The 21,473-nt window shown below is 38.0% G+C and overlaps 1 protein-coding gene across 1 annotated transcript in view; it reads left to right on the plus strand.

Moving 5' to 3' along the window:
* Lrig3 (leucine rich repeats and immunoglobulin like domains 3) overlaps window positions 1-11,896 on the plus strand; it is a 45,242-nt gene extending 33,346 nt beyond the window's left edge. The window contains exons 11-19 of the mRNA XM_046466767.2: window positions 657-728; window positions 1,239-1,402; window positions 3,806-4,126; window positions 5,468-5,749; window positions 6,709-7,161; window positions 7,912-8,070; window positions 9,616-9,759; window positions 9,855-10,130; window positions 11,321-11,896. Of these exons, the coding sequence (XP_046322723.1) occupies window positions 657-728; window positions 1,239-1,402; window positions 3,806-4,126; window positions 5,468-5,749; window positions 6,709-7,161; window positions 7,912-8,070; window positions 9,616-9,759; window positions 9,855-10,130; window positions 11,321-11,562 (2,113 nt within the window). The 3' untranslated portion in view covers window positions 11,563-11,896. The remainder of the gene's footprint in view (window positions 1-656; window positions 729-1,238; window positions 1,403-3,805; window positions 4,127-5,467; window positions 5,750-6,708; window positions 7,162-7,911; window positions 8,071-9,615; window positions 9,760-9,854; window positions 10,131-11,320) is intronic.
* The last annotated feature ends 9,577 nt before the right edge of the window (window positions 11,897-21,473 follow it).

Below are 21,473 nucleotides of genomic sequence, written 5' to 3' on the forward strand. Positions count from 1 at the left end.
ATACTCTGACCTCCATAAAGAAAAACAGTAGCAATCATTGTGGCCGATATGTTAATTCAAACTATTTATAAGTGCTAGTTAAAAATAAAATCAGCCCAGAAGATTCTTTTTATGTTTTGAATGTCCTACCTGGAGTGTTTGTTTTAACAAGTACATCTTGTCTGAATAGCTTACTGCTCTTATGTGAGTGAGCTGTGTTTGGCAGAATTGGGCTGGTGGGGGCAAATACCTCCCTCTTCTGAGTTATTCTAGAATTGAAAACAATAATATATGTGCATCACTAAACAGAGTACAGGTCATAGAAAATGTTCTGTAAATGATGGTTTTAGAACACATAATTATGAGGAGTTTTGTTTGTGTATTTAAAAAGTTCTGGTTACTAATTAGAATAATGAAAAGTACAATAAAATAATATAGCAGAACATCTCAGGCCCTCAGGAGCCAAATAACCTGATGGTGACAGAAAGTACCTCTTACCATCACAGAGCCTTATAACACACACGTCCTCTTCCTCAGTCCCATGCTTTGTAATGGATTCTTCTAGGATTGTCCCCTTCTTGCATTTCAGTATAGAGGATTTGCTTGGAGAATGGGATGGGCAGTGTGTTGCCTGATGACCCAAAATGACCATGATGTGTTTGATTTGGTTCTTTCAGAGACCTGAGTGACAACGCGATTATGTCATTACAAGGAAATGCATTTTCACAAATGAAGAAACTTCAACAACTGTAAGCTTTTCTCTTCCTTCCAAGAGCCTCAAGTAAATCATAGCAGGGACAGCTGTCCTGTGATGTGTCATCCCAGCTGATGTGTCTATAAAGTGACTAGCTCTTTCCTAACGTGACTTCATTTTTATACTGGAAAAGGAATTGATTTTTTGCTTTCTTTGTTGCAGTGAGGAATTTCTTTTTCTTTCTGTTTTGAATTTGCAACTTAAATTTGTGGTACCAAATGGAGTACGGTGCTTAAATATAGCGGCAGTGTTTTAGTAGTAAGGAATTTTGATACATCAGCACTTCTGCTTCAGTCAGACAATAAGAAGAATAGAGACAGGAAAAAACTAAAAACAGGATAGGTAAACTTCTTCCATTTTAAGATAGACTATGGAATATTTATAACATGGGATATATGTATTTGGTTTCCAAATTCATTGCTTTGTTAATATTTACTTGAATGTAATTTACTTGTAGAAATCTGCATTTCATACAAAACAAATTGAATGTAATTACTCTCCTCAGGCATCTAAATACATCAAGTCTTTTGTGTGATTGCCAACTAAAATGGCTCCCACAGTGGGTGGCAGAGAACAACTTTCAGAGCTTTGTAAATGCCAGTTGCGCCCATCCTCAGCTGCTAAAAGGAAGAAGTATTTTTGCTGTTAGCCCAGATGGCTTTGTGTGTGGTGAGTATAAATATTGCCCTTGATTTTTATTCATTCTTTTTTTTTTCTTCCCATTTGTTCAAATAATGGTTCTGAATAGATTTGCATTCTCTTAATAAAGCTTTTATTTCTGCTGAGGTTAACGAAAATGGATCTTTAGTTTGCTGATTATTCTGATTTTACAGATGGGAAAGAGAGTTTTCTAAAATTTCTTCATCTTTGTTTTGGCATCAGGGTAGTTTGGTAGAAAGGGAATGAAATTGGATCTTGAGAGCACTGAATGATAGTCCCAGCCCTTTTTAGTCTCTGCATCTATGAAGTGAAGGCTCTGTTACTGCTTTTTCATATTGGCTCTGTTTTTGGTAGATGTGTGTTACTGTCTTTGGTGACACTGATTATTATGATTGATGTTTGCGTTCTTAATTTTGCTGTTCCTCATTTATGGAGAACATGGGAGAAATTGCAGTTCCTGATAGTAGCATTCAAAGATAGACCAGGAGCCTAGAAGTTTCTTAACTGCTTTCTGCTCTTCTCAACTCTAGGGTTTATTGTAAAACTTGTAGAAAAGAGAAAATTTTGTAGCTAAGGATTTTTAGGGTGCTTTAAAATTAACTGTTGGTGAGTAAAGCATTACAAGTAATAGCAAATTTGAATTCATGGTAATGATTTTAAGGTCCATTGTTCTAGCACTTGAGAATAGCTGCATTACAAGTCTGCTTATCCAAAGTTCACATTGCTAGTCAGTAGCAGATTGCAATTGAAAACTGAGGTTTCCATCTCTGATGCATATTCTATCTACTATATAACACTACACTGCTGTTCACTGTTAGCTACTAGGGAAATCTTTATAAAAATAAATGTGTGTATAAAACGTGCAGTCCAAATTTGCTTAAATTTAAGCATGTGAAGATACTTCAGAACTATATTTTACAGTAGCATTTACATATCTACTCAACACTGCTTTGCCTACTATATATATATATTTGGTTGCAGCATTAAATAGTATCAGTAGTTTCTGGAAATAAAATCTCTGATGTAGCTCTTGGATCCAAATAAGCTTTTGGCATTCATCTGTAAAGGCCTGAGTTACTCCTTTCCCATGGTCCTTATTTCTCAGTTCTTTAATCTTAAGAATAAGCTCCTTATTAGTTTGAAACAAATACCTATACATTAACCTATACGTTATTATGAGTCTGAACCCTGATTTATCAGATGAGAATTCTAGGAAAATCTTGTTTACAACATGCAGTATAGCATTGAAAATTGGCAGCACTGGCTTTATCAGGGTATCCTCCATGTTTCATTCACACACATAAAAGGTTATTTATTTCAGATCACCCAAATAATACATATTGGGAGATCAGTTTCCTTCTGGGTTTAGACCATCTCTTAGAAACTGAAGTTCAAAAAAGGTGACTTTTCCAAAAAGTACCAGAGAACTAAAAATAACGGCTTAGAATGAAAGACTTGCTCAGCTGTAATTATAATGTAGCTTTGACAGGGTAGAACAGCAGCGTGATTGATTGGCTGCTCTGAACTCCAGGCCAGAACTAGTGTCTCACTGTTAGACTTGGAGATGCTTCTCGTTTACTACAGGATTTTCTTTTCTTTTTCTGGTTGGTTTTTTTTTTTTTTTTGGCTCTACCTGAATTACTTGTTTTTAATATTGGCTCTGTTTTTGGTAGATGGGGTGTTAATTACTCTCTTTGGTGATACTGATTATTACGATTGGTATTTTCTCTCTTAATTTTGCTGTTCCTTATTTGTGGAGAATACAGGACAAATTATAGTTCCTGATAGTAGCATTCAAAGATTGTTCATGAACTTGGAAGTTTCCTAACCTTGTTCTTTTTAAAATAGTTTAATTAACACATGTTAATGGTACATCTATGGAGCACAGTGTGATGCTTCAATACATATACACACTGTCATGATCAGGGTGACGTGTATCTGTCACCTCAGACATGCACCAGTTCTTGGTGGTGGGAACATTGAAAATCCTCTCTGCTGGCTCTTTAGAAATAATCACTTAATTGCTGTCAACCATTGTGATCCTACCACATTGCTCAGTTTTAAATATTGTCTCATTTCCCTTGTGACTTCTTAACTGCTTTCTTCTTACATTTATACAAAGCACAAGGCATCTGGAAAAAAACTGGGTTTTCTGATAGTTTCAAGACAGCAGTCTTTTCCCAGGTAACCACAGCGGGCAGATCAGTCTGTCTCCAGGTGACATGAATAGATTGCTTTACAAACATTGTCCCAGGCTATTGCTTCAGCCGCATCTGCTGGGCTGTCTGTAAAACACACACAGAGGTTGAGCCTAAGATGCTTTTGGTTTTGCACTCCTTGGTGCTCAGGTTTGAGCAGTGTTCAGACTCTGGAGCCTTCACATTGTTGTTTCCTCCTCTCCATTTCAAACAGATGATTTTCCCAAACCCCAGATCACGGTTCAGCCAGAAACGCAGTCAGCAATAAAAGGCTCCAATCTGAGTTTTATCTGCTCAGCTGCCAGCAGCAGTGATTCCCCAATGACTTTCGCCTGGAAAAAAGACAATGAACTACTGCACGATGCTGAGATGGAAAATTATGCACACCTCCGGGCCCAGGGTGGTGAGGTGATGGAATACACCACCATTCTTCGGCTGCGCAATGTGGAATTTGCTAGCGAAGGGAAATACCAGTGTGTCATCTCCAATCACTTTGGTTCCTCCTACTCTGTCAAAGCCAAGCTTACAGTGAATAGTATGTAATCCTACTTTTCCTTTTTGCATTGGAAGACAACTTGTAGAAACAGAAAACACATGGTTTTCTTTCTCCCTCTCTCATTCCTAACCCTGTCTTTCCTGTCTCATAGTTTCCCACCTGACTCTTCCTTTCCGTATCTCTTACTCCACAAAATTAAGATTCTCAATTATTTCTATCTAAGCCAGCAGTTATTACGCTGTTGACACCTCACTCAATATGATAGGATGAATCAGACTCAGAACTGTAGCAGACATGTTTTGGTGTGTGGGAGTTCACAATCTACCACCCTGATTGGAGAGGCCACCAAGTGTATCATCAAAACACACTGCCTTTAACTCAGAGATCTGAATGTGAATCCTGCCACTCCAGGCTAAAGCTGTGTTACTTTCAGCAAATTACTCAACGTCTCTGTACCTCTGTTTCCAGTCTTCTAATTAAGGATAATAGTGCCCACCTCATAGGTATTATGATCACTAAGTAAAATATTGTGTATAAAGTACTTAGCAGAATGCATTAGAATCTAGTTAGTACCTATAAATACAGTTAATGTCAGCTACTGTTAATAAAGTTATATCGCTATTTCCTATGTGTGTTAGGTATACATATATATATATATATACACACATATACATATGTGTGTGTGTGTGTGTGTGTGTGTATATATAAATGTTTTTTAGTTGTAGGTGGACACACTAACTTTTATTTTATTTTTATGTGGTGCTGAGGATTGAACCCAGTGCCTCACACTTGCTAGGCAAGTACTCTACCGCTGAGCCACAACCCCAACCCCAGGCATAGTTTTATAAGAGGACCCTTACCACTTTATCATTTAACCTTTAGTATCTGCATGACAGAAGCTTTTTGTGTGATTCATTAACACATTCATTCAACAAATAATTATTGAGGCCTGGCACATAGAATATTTTGAATTAAAATCATAGTATAGAACATATCTAAAGTCTTAAAATGTTAGGGCCTCTAAGATGGACTTAAGAAAAAATTTAAAAACTAGATGAAATGAATAGTCATAGTAGAAAGAGATCAATTGACTTGCTGAAGATCTTAGTTATTGATTAAACTAAAAGTGCCCAGAATTATAGCAGGGAGCCCTTCAGTCTGAGGATCACATGACCTGTCTTTCATCCTGACTCCCTCACTTCTATCCCTGTGTAATCCTGAGCAGGTTACTGCATCTGTCTCAGTTTCCCTGTCCTGAAGTCAGCACTAAGCCTGTCCTACCTTTGTCAGGGGCATTTGGAATACGAAGGAATCAGGGTGGATACAGGCGGACCCTCCCAAGGCCCTGACACTCATGCCTGCGCTGCCTTTTGATTTCAGTGCTTCCCTCATTCACCAAAACCCCGATGGACCTCACCATCCGAGCCGGGGCCATGGCACGCTTGGAGTGCGCAGCCGTGGGACACCCTACTCCTCAGATAGCCTGGCAGAAGGACGGAGGTACTGACTTTCCTGCCGCAAGGGAGAGACGCATGCACGTGATGCCCGAGGACGACGTATTCTTCATCGTAGACGTGAAGATAGAGGACATTGGGGTGTACAGCTGCACAGCTCAGAACAGTGCAGGAAGCATTTCTGCAAATGCAACTCTGACGGTGCTGGGTAAGAGGATTCCTGGCCACTCTGCAGTTTGTATCAGTCCTGCAAATATTATGGGCTCACACCAGAGCCTTGGTGGGAAGAAAACCATAGGGCACTGTCTGTTGCTAGAAAGAAAAAAGGGCTTCCCCAAAGCTGTGAAACCAGCAAAGCTTTGCACCTCTACATCAATGGCCCAGGAGGTGAATTTTTCCGTCCCTAGGAGAGGGAACAAGTAAAAGCTTTGACCTCTTTCATTTTTGCCAGGATTACTGCCTTCTACTGGGCATGTTGCATATTCTCCACAGTCTTTTAACACTATAAAGAACAAAAAATAAATGTATGAACATATTGGGAAGGACCTGTTCTCCCTTCTCAGCCTCCCATACCACTCTAGAAACCAAGGTTCTTGTTTAATCTTTTACCTAAACAAATGCTTCTTACAACTGTGATTACATTATAGTAATAACACATCTTTGAAAAAGTTAAAGTAACCTATTAAGATATCAAATAATAAAAGTAAATCATGTTTAGAATTTTAATTTATACCTAAGCGCATTTGACAATACAAAGTTTCACCTTAAGAATATAAGCATTCTGGAGTTGTTTTTTTTTGTTTTTTGTTTTTTTTTTTTTATAAATCTGCCAACACACTCTAATTCTTCAAATTATTTTAATATATTTTTTCTATTTTTAAAAACTATTTTATCAACTTCCCCCCACTACCAGTTTTCTAACCTTGGCAAGAAGGAAGGAGATTGAGCTGAAAGTAGTAGTTATCTTCCTTACCTGGTGTTAGGAGTAAATGAAAGCAGAGTAACAAAAACCCAAAGGTTGCATTGTTTTTAGGCTCTTTAAGAGAGATGTCCAGCCTCTTTGGGGAGCTCAAGATTTTAGGCTGCAATTTGAATAAAAATGCTAGTTGTCCTGATATGGGAAACAGATTTCACTTAGGAAATTAAAACTGTAACTTGCCCTTTCAGAAACGCCATCCTTCTTGCGGCCTCTGTTAGACCGAACGGTAACCAAGGGCGAGACGGCCGTGCTGCAGTGCATTGCTGGCGGTAGCCCTCCACCCAGACTGAACTGGACCAAAGATGACAGCCCTTTGTTGGTGACTGAAAGGCACTTTTTTGCAGCAGGCAATCAGCTGCTGATTATCGTGGACTCTGATGTCAGCGATGCTGGAAAATACACGTGTGAAATGTCCAATACCCTTGGCACTGAGAGGGGCAACGTGCGCCTTAGTGTGATCCCCACTCCCACCTGCGACTCTCCTCAGATGACCGCCCCGTCTTTGGACGAGGATGGCTGGGCCACCGTGGGCGTGGTGATCATAGCTGTGGTTTGCTGTGTGGTGGGCACGTCGCTGGTGTGGGTGGTCATCATATACCACACCCGGCGGAGGAACGAGGACTGCAGCATTACCAACACAGGTGCGTCGGCAGAAGTGTGGCACGGGATGCTGTGGTCACGTGTTTGTGGTTCTGCAGTCATTTTTTCTAGAGTGTGTGTCTTACAGTCTGAGCCCATTTCAGAATGGTGACTCATTCGTTTCAAGCTGCAGAAATATTGTTAACTAAAAGTAACACTCAGCCTGGAATAAAGCTAATATTTAAAGATTAATACTTTTTATTAAAACCTCATTAGACTATCCTGGTGGCTGTGAGATAAAATCAGAGTAAAATAGTCTCACAGGACGGTGGTGGAGAGCCACGCGTGACCTTAGACTTCCCAGGATTCCCCTTTACAGCATTTTTGTAAAGGGGATTGTAAAGGGAATTCACTGGGACTGTAATTGTGAGTCAGGATGGGGCCATCTTGACTAATTTGTGCAAACTGAGATATCAAATCAAGTATCATTCAAAGATTTAGTTACTATCCTATGAAAATTCTTGAGTCTTTTATCTTTTTATATATTTGTTTTGAAATTTGGAGTTGCGTCCAGTAGGTGATAAACTAGCACATCAGCTTATGTTTCCCAGGGCCCAAAAGCCCTCCTTTGCATCTCCCGAATACCACACATCTGGATAGTTTTGCCAGAGTTGATCTTCCCTTACTTCATTTGTGGAGCGACCAAAGCAGTAGTATCTCCTGTTCATCTGGAAAGCCTGGGGGACAATGACATTCATTTTTGGTTGACAGAATGCTTTTTTTTTTTTTTTTTTTTTTTTTTTTTTTTACAGATGAGACCAACTTGCCAGCAGATATCCCTAGTTATTTGTCATCTCAGGGAACATTAGCCGACAGACAGGATGGGTACATCTCTTCAGAAAGTGGAAGCCACCACCAGTTCGTCACTTCGTCAGGAGGTGGGTTTTTCCTACCACAACATGACAGTTCTGGTGAGTGTTTAAAATAACCATGACTGTAGTTGTTTGAAATCATATGGTAGGAGGCTCATCTGTAATATTAACTTTTATAAGAAATTGAAACACTGATATTTAGGACATGGCCTAAGATCACTAGCAAAACTGAAATTATATGGTTTTATATTCTCCTCTTAAATACTAGATAATCATTGTTTCTGGCAATATAAGGAAACAGGCAGTTTAAGCAAAATTTAAGTCCTCCACGCAGTGTAATATTTCCTTATATTTGGCCCTGAATATCCTTTCTCCTTAAATAGTTTCATACCTGGTCTCCAAAGTCAAATGATTTAAATTCCTTCTGTTAGAGATATCTATTCTGACCCTTGTTTTAGGTGCTCCATGTTTTTGAGGGTCGTGGTGGAGGCAGGATGGTACAGGAGTAGTCTTGGCACACACCCATTCCCTGTGTAGGTTGGGCAGTGACAGTGCTCACTGGCGAGGTGGTTGTGAAAATGGAAAACTACACAGTGCTTGGCACAGACCAAGGACTCAGCAAGTGGAATCATTGATGTTATTTCAAACATTTTACCATTTTTTTTTTTTAACCACAAGCATTTATTGAGTATTTGCTCTATGCCAGACTTCCTAGTTAGGAGGGAAGAGTATTTGTTTTCAATTTTTCAGTTTAGTCAGTGGTGAGACAAACAATTACATAAAGCATAACAGGGCGCTTGGCAAGTTGGTACTAGCACTGTAGAGATAAAAGGATATCTGGGCATGAATATTCTGGCTAGGCCCATTTGGTAGCAAAAAGCAGAGCCCCAAACTCATTCAAATATAATGAGGTTAATTAAAGAGACATGTATGAAAACCTGAAGGACAGAATTGGAGCATAATGTCAAGCTGCCCAGATGTAGCCAGGAGATGGGTCTGTTCCAAGAGAGGTCTAGAAACCCAACATTGCTGGGTCACTCTGCATGTCTGCTGCTCTCTCAGACCCTCACCCACCTTCTAAGCCCTCACTTTCTGCCTCCCAGGCATGTGGCCTGTCATGACAACCTTAACCTTGACATTGTTGTTTATCCTTGGACTTCTGTATCTTTTACTAACTGACATATCATTTTTTGTGCTGTTAGTTCAACTGCCTATAAGTGATTTTATTTTATTTTTTTTTTTTTTGGCCAGGCCTCATCTTTGAGCTGGGTGCTAGGCGGTCATAAATCAAATGCCAATCCCTGGTTCTGTTCATCTGTGATATTTTGTAGGATGTGGCTTAAACCTTTAGTGCTTTGGCTGCAGAATCCAAACACAGATCAGTTTCCCTTAGAAACCAGATGCCCTATTCAGTGCCAATTGGACCCTCCTTCAGTGAGCTGCCCCAAAATTACTTGGGTATCATCCATAGGCTTCAATAAATTGGGGAAAATGGGGGGGACCTATACATTTATGCAGGTTTTCTTTTATATCATGTTCTATCCAAATTTCTATCTTAAAGTATGTAAAATGCTAAAATTGGAGAAAACCTTGAATGGCACTATGAGTAAAATTGACTCAGTGACTTGGATTTGTGTTTTAAAGGGACCTGCCACATTGACAACAGCAGTGAAGCTGACGTGGAAGCTGCCACAGATCCGTTCCTCTGTCCCTTTTTGGGATCTTCAGGCCCTGTGTATTTGAAGGGGAACGTGTATGGCCCAGATCCCTTTGAAGCCTATCATGCAGGTGTGTGGCATTCATCCTTATTTCTTCTGTTTCCTAGAAAGATTTCTAGAAGCGCTAACTATGTCTCCTTCTGGTATGCGTGCCCAATTAAAAAGGTTGCAGTCCAGACCCAAGAACAGCTTTAATGGACCACTATGAGCCTGGTTACATAAAGAAAAAGGAGTGCTACCCGTGTTCACATTCCTCAGAAGAACCCTGTGAGCGGAGCTTCAGTAACCTAGGGTGGCCTTCTCACATGAGGAAGGTCATTCACTCCGGCTACTCTCAGAATGAAGCGCCTGCAATGAAAAACATGTGTCTGAACAAGTCCTCTTTAGATTTTAGTACGAATCCAGAGCCAGCGTCAGTAACTTCAAGTAATTCTTTCATGGGTAAGTTTATTAAATTATTAGATGCCTAGTTTCCACCCCAGACTCCAAGTTGCATGTAGCAAGAGCTTTGATGTCAGCGTGTGTTTTTTTTTTTTCCTTAATGATGTTACCATGATATCCAAAGAGCTAGTATAAATGTTTCTAAATGTAGAGTCAGAGGTAGGGATTGTACTTGGTTCTGTATTTAATCTATAACTAAGACTTGGGAGCTTTCTGGGTAACTCTGTGTGTGGCAACTAGAAGACAAGAGTTTAGGGAATGACTTAGGAGCTGAGCTTGTCAGCCATGTGGAAAAAGTGGTTTTGGGCTCTGGCAGCTTTTGGGGTGGAGCTGTGTGCTCTGCATGATTGTGGTTTGGTATGTCTGGTGGCTCCTAACTGAACCCACGGTAGAGGGGTGGAAAACAGCATCCTACCTAGCAACAGCTGCTTAGTCAGACAAGCTGAACTACCTTTGGCAAAGGAGGCCATCCAGCCTTAATGCCCAAGCTGGTGGTGGTAGACATTGGCTGGCACCAAGAGAAGCTTGTGGATTTTTTGGTCCAGTGCATGGGAACAATGGTACGAAAGAACTGAGATCCTCTTTTCACTGAAAGGAGCAGTGTGGGAAAATGAGCCACAACTCTCCTTGGTGTTTTTGTTTTTTGTTGAAAAAAGTAGAATTTTATTTTACACAGCTTTTAAGAAATTTTTGTGTTTTGTCGTGGTGTGATTGTTTATTCTCCTTTTTGGAAAAATGAAAATGAAGAAAGGGTAAGGCACAGGGTTATTTTAAAAGAAACTTTCTATATTCAGGCACAGTTAGCTTATGCATTACTATCTGTGTGACTTGTGTGGAGATTGTGGGCTCTTCAGTACTGAAGGGAGGATTTGGGGGAATGCGTGTTGGCATACTTCAGGCACTTTGTTGTGCAATAATTAATATTACTACAGGCCATGAAAAATGGTAAAGAGTAGATGCACTTGTTCAGTGGATAAGAAGAAGTTTTGATGTCATCTTCTGCATTATATGTTAATGTATTCTTATATCTGTCCATAGCACAGATGCACAAACTCCTGAGTAGCATGATGTGGAATGTATACAGAGCTTATTCGTGTTGATGCAGCAAGATGCTTCTTCATTTGCTGTGTATCATGTTGATTTACATGCTAGTAAAGTACCTGCGAGCTCAAGGGATGTTTTTCTTTCAGGTACGTTTGGAAAGCCTCTGAGGAGACCTCACCTAGATGCCTTTTCAAGCTTTGGACAGCCATTGGATTTTCAGCCCAGAGCCTTTTGCTTGAAAGCTCCTTCTTCCCCTGACTTGGACTGTGAGTCAGAGGAAGAGAAAGAAAGGACAGATTTTCAGGAAGAAAATCACACTTGTACTTATAAACAGACCTTAGAAAACTACAGGACTCCAAATTTTCAGTCTTATGACTTGGACACATAGACTGAATGGGACCAAAGAAAAGCTTTAACATACTACCTCAAGTGGACTTTTATTTAAAAGAGAAAGAATCCTATGTTTTTAAATGGAGTTATGAATTTTAAAAGGACAGAATGCCTTATTTATACAGATGAACCAAAATTACAAAAAGTTATAAAAATTTTATACTGGGAGTAACTTTCATATAAAAATACCTTTTAAAGTATTTTATAACTTTGTTTTATGCAAAAAAAAAACCCTTATGTAAATTAATGGTATAAATCCACAACTATTTTATGTATTTTTATAATGCCAGAATTCTTTTTATTGAAAATGAGTACTAAAGCCTTTTAAATAATTCCTGTCTTGTACCTTTTTTGAATAGAGGTCACTTCATTTTATTTTGCACATTACATTTAATAAAACATGTCATTTTGATGCCACGCCCCATTTATACCATAGTAATTTTTCTGGTTTTTAACACACTTAAAACTTAATTAGTCCATATTATTGCATCACAAATTGATGAAAATTATATCCAGCCCATTAAAGACAAGACAAAAATGACCATTCTGCCTGCCTCTCAGGATTGTTGTAATACAGGTTCAAATCACATTGGTACCCCTGAAAGCACACTGTAAACAACACAGACCTACAAAGCTTTGAGAAAAATCCATTTATTTTTAGCTCTACAAACAAAGAAAGAACTGTTGTTGTCGTCTGGTGTAAAACAGAACAACCACCATTACTTAAATCACTGTTCAACCCATGTCTCCTTAATTACAAAAATGCCTTCTGTTATCCAAATAGTTCATATCCACCATCCTTGGATTGTAACAAGAGTAGTTTATGGCACCTCTCAGTAGCTTGAAGGGCTATAATAGAGATGAAATTCCATCCTGTATTCTAGGTCATAATAGGATACTGATAGAATTCTTTCCTGTTCTTATTATTTTTTCTGCTATATGAGCAGTTTGTATATAAATGGCACTTCCAAGCTACTCTGCAACATTCTTTAAGAATTAAAAATATTTTCCTAATTTGGTCATTGCTACTCCATTGGTTAAAAGCTAGACATCAAATCTGTTACTTAAACACACAAAAATTTGTTTTACAGTATTAAGTAAAAAATCTTACATGACAGACCTATCTATACACAGAAAAATGAGCATAGTCACATTTTCAAAACTAGGTGACCTAGTTTAAAGTAATTAAATGAGGTAAACTTATTAAGTTCAATAATTTGGGTGACAAAACTGGACTTTTTTCTTTAAGTAAATCCTTGTTCATATGTGTAGTTTGAAGAAAGCCCTCTTTCCCAGGATAAATTAAATTGGCATGAAAGAACTTAATATAGCATATTAAGCTTTAAAATCTCCTAAACTTGAAGGGGTGAATCTATGCCATTTGCAGTTCTTTGAACTAAACTGAAAGCAGCGATTGGAAAAGCAGATTTTTCTCTGAGGATACGTTGGAGGTAAAGGTTTCCTGCTCAGTGAGTTTAGGCCTTAGTTGTTTGTGAGCCAGAAGTCTGAACCCAAATGCCTTAAGATTTTCCTCCTTTAATTTAGAAGCCAGAGTCCAAGACAGGAAGTTGATCCTTTCTTGGACCACCAGTGACTAAGAACAGAGAAATAATTTTGTGTGCTTGGCTTTATCGTACTGCCAGATTTTCAAAATCTTATTGTTAATTTGTTTTCATTATTGCCAGATGTGAGGCAGACATCGATTGGGGTTTTACAATGATTACGAACTGCTTTTAAAGGATTTCATTTTTCCAGACATAAGCACAAAAGTTCAATCAATGCCTGAAATTCAAAAATTCATCAATATGATTTTACCCTTTTACTCTGCCTATGTATTGAAACTTAGAATTAAATATAATCTTAATTGGAAAGAAAAGGAGCTTGATTTTTCTTTGATGTTTATAGGAAAATAATATGTGAGTCTTTAATATGAGACTCCATGTTGAATTAACAAAATGAACTAGTAGGTATTAAGACATCCTAAAACAGTATGAACTTAAGAGAAACAACCAAATATAGATAAATGTTAGATCAGTAGTTTATGTATTTATTTTATTTTTGTGATGCTGGGAATCAAACCCAGTCTCTTGCACATACAAAGCAAGCACTCTGCCACTGAGCTACGTCCCCAACTTTGTAATCACTTGGTTTATTTGTTAGAAAAGATGCTTTAAATTTTCAGTTTAATTTTCCTATGTTTCTTAATAGAAGACCATTCAACATAGAGCATATCTTAATAGATATTCACACCTTTTGTGATTTTTTTTCTGAATTCTATCATTGACCCTAATAAGATAGTTATGTATAATCTCACCCATTTAAAATACTAGAGAAGAAATATCACTTAATAGTGGCAATATTTTAGAAAAAAAAGTTAATATCTTTGGAACATGTAGAATTAATTTTCATAGCCATTCCACAGAAGGAAGCCAAAGTTATTTCTCAGAATAGAGCCAATCACTACTTTTAAAATATTGATATAAAACAGGAAAGTGATATGGTATTTGTACATCCTTGAGGGGTTTTAGTCCTGATGATGATGTGATAGAAGAAATTCATAACCAATACTACAATAGATGGGCTACATTAATATATTTCAAAGAGAATAAGAACCAAAGTCATTGCAAAATGCCTGCTCTGTCCTTCCCACTCTGGGAAATGGCAGAGATTGACCTTGTGTAAGAGGATAATTTAGAACTTTCTGTTTTTTAAGACAATGTTCTATTGACACATTGGATTATACAATGTCTCGCCAAAAAAAACTATTAGTCTTCAAAGAAGAGTACAATTTCTTCTGAATTGAATCATTTCAATACTCCAGAATATCCAGTTACCAAAACTTATCTTTTCCATGAGGCAGTTTCTTTTATGTATAATAAGAGAGTATTCTACAGTCTGGAGAAATTCAGATTTGACCTAAAATGGCACAGAGGCATTTTAGTTGGTATTTTATTTTAATGGTGTATAGAGGGTTTGTCCATGTATATCCATGGAACAATTTCAATATTTTAGATATCCCTCTTTTTGTTTAAAGAAATTGATTCTGGGTGAGATATCCTTTTTTTGAGGGGGGTGGGACTGGGGATTAAACTCAGGTTCACTAAATCACTGAGCCACATCCCCAGTCCTATTTTGTATTTTATTTAGAGACAGGGTCTCACTGAGTTGCTTAGCACCTTGCTTTTGCTGAGGCTGGCTTTGAACTTGTGATCCTCCTGCCTCAGCCTCCCGAACTGCTGGGGTTACAGGCATGTGCCACCACACCTGGTTCTGGGTGAGATTTCTTTTGATAAAATGTTTGATTTAACACAGTATAGTGTGTGTGTGTGTGTGTGTGTGTGTGTGTGTGAGAGAGAGAGAGAGAGAGAGAGAGAGAGAGACTGACTAGAGATTGATCCCATGGCCTTACACAGGCTATCAAGTGCTGCACCACTGAGCTACATCCTTAGCCCTTATTTCATTTTTTCCCAGTCTTGTAATCCTCTGGCCTTAACCTCCCTAGTGGCTGAGATTATCGGCATGTGCCTGGCTAGTCTGTTCTTACTGCAAGATTTCTAGTTCATTATCCATTCCAATTATATTTAGTATCTGAATTCCAAAGCCGGATTCCTTATCCTTCTATAGGTTAGATACCCATGAGCATACAAAAAATTTAACTAATGCTCTTGTGCAGCTTTTTGTTTTTTAATGAAATCACATTTTTTTTAAAAATTAAAGAATTTGTAAGAATACTTTTTAAAGAATACTTTAATTCGCAATTGTTAAAATTTAAATTTTTGGATTTCTGTATTTTCTCCTTTTCATATATTTTTTCTTGGGTTTTACGGTTGAGTTTGACTTTAACAAGTATTTTTAAAATTAGTTTTGAATACAACACCTAATACCTTCACAAGATTGTTGTCATGGTTTTGGTGGAGGTCAGACTCCTCCTTAAGCATGCTAGGCAAGTACCTTACTGCTGAGTAACATCTCCAACCCCAATATCTCCAGTGGTTATTTTCAAACTTTTGCACGTGGCTTTTTTGACATATCTACAATTCAGGGTTAAAATTTGGTAACAATTATCAAACAGTTTCTTACAGGCTTGGTCATGTTTTTTGCCTGGGTGATGTAAAAAATAGTAAAATGATCCTTGTCCTAATTATCAGTGGCACAGGATGCAGCTTCATAATTAAATAACTGATAATGTCATAGCTTAGTAGACCACTGTAACTGGCACTAATTTCATATTTAAAATGTTTGCTTCCTAACTGAGTTACCTAGAAGCCTTACTTCACCTCACCCAGCATGTCTGACACTAAGCTGATTATCTGTTTTCTCCACCTGCATCCCAAACAATTCCAGTTCTCATACTTCCTTGTTTAATTATCAGTAATCACCATTCCTGTTGACTTTGCACCTGAATTTTCTCCAGGCTGTTGGTGGCTTCCTCTTATCCCATTGCAGCAGCTGAAGTTCACACCCTTATCTGCCTCTTACAGCAGAGTCATTAGGCCTCTTCTCACCCCTTGACTTCTTCCATTCATTGTCTTCACTGTTTCCAGAGATTATTTTTTTTTAAAGAGATCCGAACAGGTCACCTCCCTATTTAAAATGTGCAGTGGCTAATTTCAAGTCCTAGTTAAGGCACAGAAGACCTTTCACACTCTGATCCCACCCAGCCCACTCTTCAAGCCCTGCTGCCCTCATCTACCTCCACACCACTCCCAATGTCTCAACCATCCAGTCCTGCTTATCAGCCCTATGCACAATGTCCTTGCACAAGCTAAATATCTCATCTTTGGTTCAGTAAACATTTATTGAGTGGCTACTGTATTTGGTGCTGTCATATGCTATGGATGTGATAACTATTAAAATAAATATTCTTCCCTTAGGAAACTCCTAGACAACAAAATCATCGCCCCTCTATTTACTTTAACTCCAAGCACAGCAAACGCCCCCGCCCCCGGCCCATAGGACTCTATAGAAAGTATCATGCGAACATCAGGGAAGTGGTTGGTTACAAAGCCAGATATGATGTTGTATGGCAAATAATAAAAACAGTTAATCTGTATGTCAATAGGAAATTTTCTAGAAGGAAGTAAAGATAGTGCAATGGTTTGGAAGGAGTTTGTTCCCAAGATTTCATGTGTTGGAAGCTTGGTTCCCAGTGTGGTGATATTAAGTGGCAGTACCTATAAGAGATGGGGCCCAGGACAAGGTGATTGAGTCATTGGGGTCATCATCCTCAGGAAAGTGTAAGTAATCCTTGCAGGACACTGGTTAGTTCCTCCAGAGAGAGTTGTTATAGAAGAGCAAGCCTGGCCCCTCCATGTGCTCTGGTGTGATATCTCCCACAAGTATTACTGTCATTGTGATCCTATCACTATGTGGTCCTCAACAGAGCTGGCTCAAGGCCTTTGAATCTCCAACACTGAGTAAAATAAACTCTATAAGTACCCAGCTTCAGTTATTTCATGACAGTAATGGAAAACAGACTAATACAGAAGTCAAGGTTTCTGTGGTTTTTTTGAAACAAAATCAGTATATGATGTGGTCTAATACTTAGCAGAAAAACAAATTCATATGCAGTGTTCTAAAGGTAAAATGGTAGTCAGGTGTGTCAAGACATCTTTTTTTTCTGTAGGAAAAGCAAGTGATTGATTCCACATGAAAAAGTATAGACGCTGTGGGAACTTGAGATGTCACTGAAGAGAGAGGTTGCTGTCCCTCTCTTTGATTTCTAATGTCCTTAATCCATAATTATGGTTATCAGAGTTCTATAAAGCAATATATCTCATTCCTTAACCTCACCTCTGAATTCTCCATTGTCCCATTTGTACTTGTTGTTTTTTTGCTTTGTATTGGTACTGGGGATTGAACTCAGGAGCACTTAATCATTGAGCCACATCCCCAGCCCTATTTTGTATTTTATTTAGACACAGAGTCTCATTGAGTTGCTTAGCACCTCGATTTTGCTGAGGCTGGCTTTGAACTCATGATCCTCCTGCCTTAGCCTCCCAAGCTACTGGGATTACAGGCGTGTGCCACCATGCCCAGCTTCATTTGTACTTCTGAAAAGCATTGCTCCTTTTTCACCTAGGGAGATGAGAAATTGCTTGAATTACTTGAAACTTCTTTGTCAAAATCACCAAACTCCTAACTTCCAAACTCAGTAAACATGTTTATAGTCTTTATTTACTGGACTAATATGTTGTTGCATACTCCATTATGAATCTCCACATTCTTCTAATCCTACTTAAGTTCCACTGATCATTGTTTCTTGGTCTCTTTTATTGATACTTTTTACATGAACCATTTCAAAAGCAATGTTGCTCAGAATTTAATTTTCTTGGAGTCTGATGTCGATCCTTTACCAAGGTTTTTATTTGGTCAGTATGTGATTTCTGATCTGATCACTTTCAATCTTTACCATTTTTGGAATATGATTCCATGTTTATGAGGTATCTAAAGTAGTCAAATTCATAGGAACAGAAATTAGAATAGTGTTTACTGGTACTGGGGGTGCGAGAAACAGTTGTTGCTTAATGGGTATAGGGTGCTAAATTTAAAAATACAAAAATTCAGGGGTTGTGTTCTACAACAGGGTGCATATACTTAACAGTAATTAACTAGGAAAAAAAACATTAAGATGGTAAATTTTTTTTGTTAATTTTTACCACAATAAAAAAGTTATAATCAGATTATACCTAAACTTTTTCCTAACATGGAAGTCTTCAGTTTTGTCAGATTCCAGAGAAACAAACCCAATAGAGATGTAGGTGGGGAGGGATTTATTGGAAATAGGCTAACATGATTATGGAAGGTAGAAAGTCCCACAATATACTACCTGTAAGCTGGAGAACCAAGGAAGATGGTGACAAGATACAGTCTACAGTTTGACATTGAAGGCCTGACAAACAAGAGACCGTGGCATAAGAGTCCAAAGCTGAAGGCTTTGGAACCTGCAGCTCTGATGTCCAAGAGGAGGAAGAGATGTATATCCCAGCTCCACAAGAGACAGAATTCACTTTCTCCACCATTTTCTTTTATCTGGACCCACAATGAATTGGATGATGCCTGCCCACATTGGTGATGGTGGATGTTCTTTACTCAGGCCGCTGATTCAAATCCTCATCTCTTCTGAAACAGTCTTACAAGTATGGTGAGAAATAAAGCGTCAGTTATCGGGTATCCCTTGACCTAGTCCAATTGATGCATAAAATTAGCTGTCACAGTGAATTTATGCTACTATCCTGTGAGGATCACTAACATTGGGATTATTTCTGCCAATCTGTCCCGTTTCTCACATCCTTTTCTTTCTTCATTTTCCCCCTTTACTGACTTCTGTTACACTGTTAGAATTTTCCATGGTCACTTTTCTTTTTCCTTGCTAATTTGGAGCCTATAGGTTGTATTTTTATTATTTGGGAAGTTGCTAATAAAATTTTAACACACACTCTCTCTTTCTCCCTTCCTCCTACCCACCTCCCCCTCCCTCCCTCATCTTTTTCTAATAAAAGATAATGCTCTTCTGTCCTCCTTAACACATTTTTTCCTGTGTGTTGAATTCCCACCTCTTGCCATCTTCACTGATGTTTCTAATTTTTTTTCTACATTTTTTATTAGATTGACCAACGTATTTTACCATTCATTCAATCACTTTTGTTTTAATATTCGGTTTCATTACTTTGGGTTTATTTTTCTTCTTGATGGACTATATTTCTCAGTATTTCTTTTAAACTATTGGAAACTACATTCTCATGGCTTTTGGGGGTTTAGAGTTACCATCATCTTATCCTCCCTCTTGAGTTATGGTTTAGCATGATAAAAAGTATTAAATTTAGGTAGATTTTCCTTAGCATTTCAAAGGCATTTCTTCACTGTCTTCCAGAATCTTTGGTTGAAATCTGTTCGCTAGTTGTCATTCTTTGCTGTGGTCCATCTTTTCTATCTGGTAATTTTTAAGAGTGTCCACATTATCTATGATGCTTTCTAGCTTCACTCTGACATCAAGGTATGGGTTTATTTTTATTTTACATATGACACTCAGGATGGACATCTAATCTGAAAATCCATGTCTTTGACTCTACAAAATTCTCAGCTTGTTTTTTGGTTTGTTTTTTTTTTTTTTAGAAAATTACATGCCTGTCTATTTGCTTTTGAATTCACATACCATTTTAAGATGTGTTTTGGCGCTTCAAATAAGCGTTCACATTTTTCATTTATTCTCCTGTGTTCTTTCTAAGTGAATGCCAGGAGTAGGTGAATCCTCTTTCTTTAACAACATTCTAGAAGGTCTTTGCTTTTAAATTCAAGGGCTATATTTTTATATATGTAAGAACTCTGGGTGTTTCTGTTTTTAGCCATTTCTTCTTGAATTGTATCTTCCAGCTTGTGTTCCACAAACTTTTGAGGTGTAATTTTTTTGTGTGTCTCTAACAAATTTATAATAATTTTGAAATCACATGAAGACAATTTCATTATTTTTTATTTTTCCCAGATTGACGCTGTCTCCCACTTGTCAGTCTTGTTGATTGTCTCTCTTAGTGTTGGTTTTGGTTATGTGCTTTGGAATTTTTGTTTGCAGGTAGACTGTTCTTCTTTCTCTGCTTTTAAGTTACCTCTCGAGTTTTAGTGATTTAATGACTATCTTGGGCTACCATTGGAATGCTGTGCCAGAGCATTGGAATATGGTCATGATTTGGGTACCTATCACATTTAGTCACGGAGCTGGCAGCCAGCTTGGTTCAAGTCCAACTTTTCTCCTTCAAGCACTGCAGGTGCACCAGATTGACATTTGCCCTAGCCTTGGTCAATGGTCACTGCTTTTTTCCATTGCTTTCTGTGGGTGGAGAACCCTCCTCTACTATTCAGTCTCTTGCAATGAGTCAGGCTCTATTTCCTGCAACACTGAGGAACTCTTGTCCAACTTCTAGATCTCGCTGTCGCTTTTCTTACTTAGAGGTCGATAGAACCCTAACTTTAGCCTCTGTTACTGCTGTATACTCTGTGTGTGTGTGTGTGTGTGTGTGTGTGTGTGAGAGAGAGAGAGAGAGAGAGAGAGAGAGAGAGAGAGTGCTGTTATTATTGTGTTGGGTTGCTAAAGTCCTACCCATGGATATGTCCATCTTATCTTTTAGTGTGGCTATGCCTCATACTTAGGCATACATACATACATATAGACATGCATGTTTGTCTTGGTTGTGGGGAAGGTTAGAACAAGAAATCATAGTACCATCCTAACCAGGGAGGGAACTGCAAGGGAAAAAATGAAAAAGATACCAAAATTATAGTTTTTGTGATTAAGTGGATGGTAGTACCGCTCACCAAGATAGAGAACATAATAGGTTTACAGAGAGAAGATGATATAATTTATTTTATACAGTTTGAGGGATTTATTAGAAAACAAAGGAAATTTTAATAGACTGTTAGAAATAGCATGAAGTTCAGAAGAGCAAAAATAAATGTGAAGAGATGGGAATCATTAGCTTTAGAGTCTTAAGTCTGAGAGGTTATGAGTTTGTAGAATAAATAAGAGAACCAAATGGGCAGAAGATACACAGATGAAGTGGAATTAAAGTCTGAAAAAAGGTTTCAGAAAGGTAATAGAAAATAAGGTATAAAAGAGTTTTAAAATGTATTAAATAACGTAAGATTATTCATTTAACAAACATGTATCACCTACTTTTTATGTAAAGCATGAATGTTCCACTCGCATAAATATGATGATGAAATAAGTAAAAGTTGGTGCTGCCATGGATCTCATAATGAAAGGGAGATAATAAATCAAATAAATGCTGTATGGTACGTTTCATAGTGACAAAGGCTAAAAATAAAAGTAAAGCAAAGAAATGGGTGTAGCATTATCAGGTATAGGGACTGAAACTTTAGATAGAATGGCCAGAGAAAATGTACTCATTTTATTAT

Source organism: Marmota monax, unplaced genomic scaffold, assembly GCF_021218885.2.
Source record: "Marmota monax isolate L192 unplaced genomic scaffold, Marmota_monax_Labrador192_F-V1.1 WCK01_AAM20220418_F8-fsc00151, whole genome shotgun sequence".
NCBI classification, from domain to species: Eukaryota; Metazoa; Chordata; class Mammalia; order Rodentia; family Sciuridae; genus Marmota; species Marmota monax.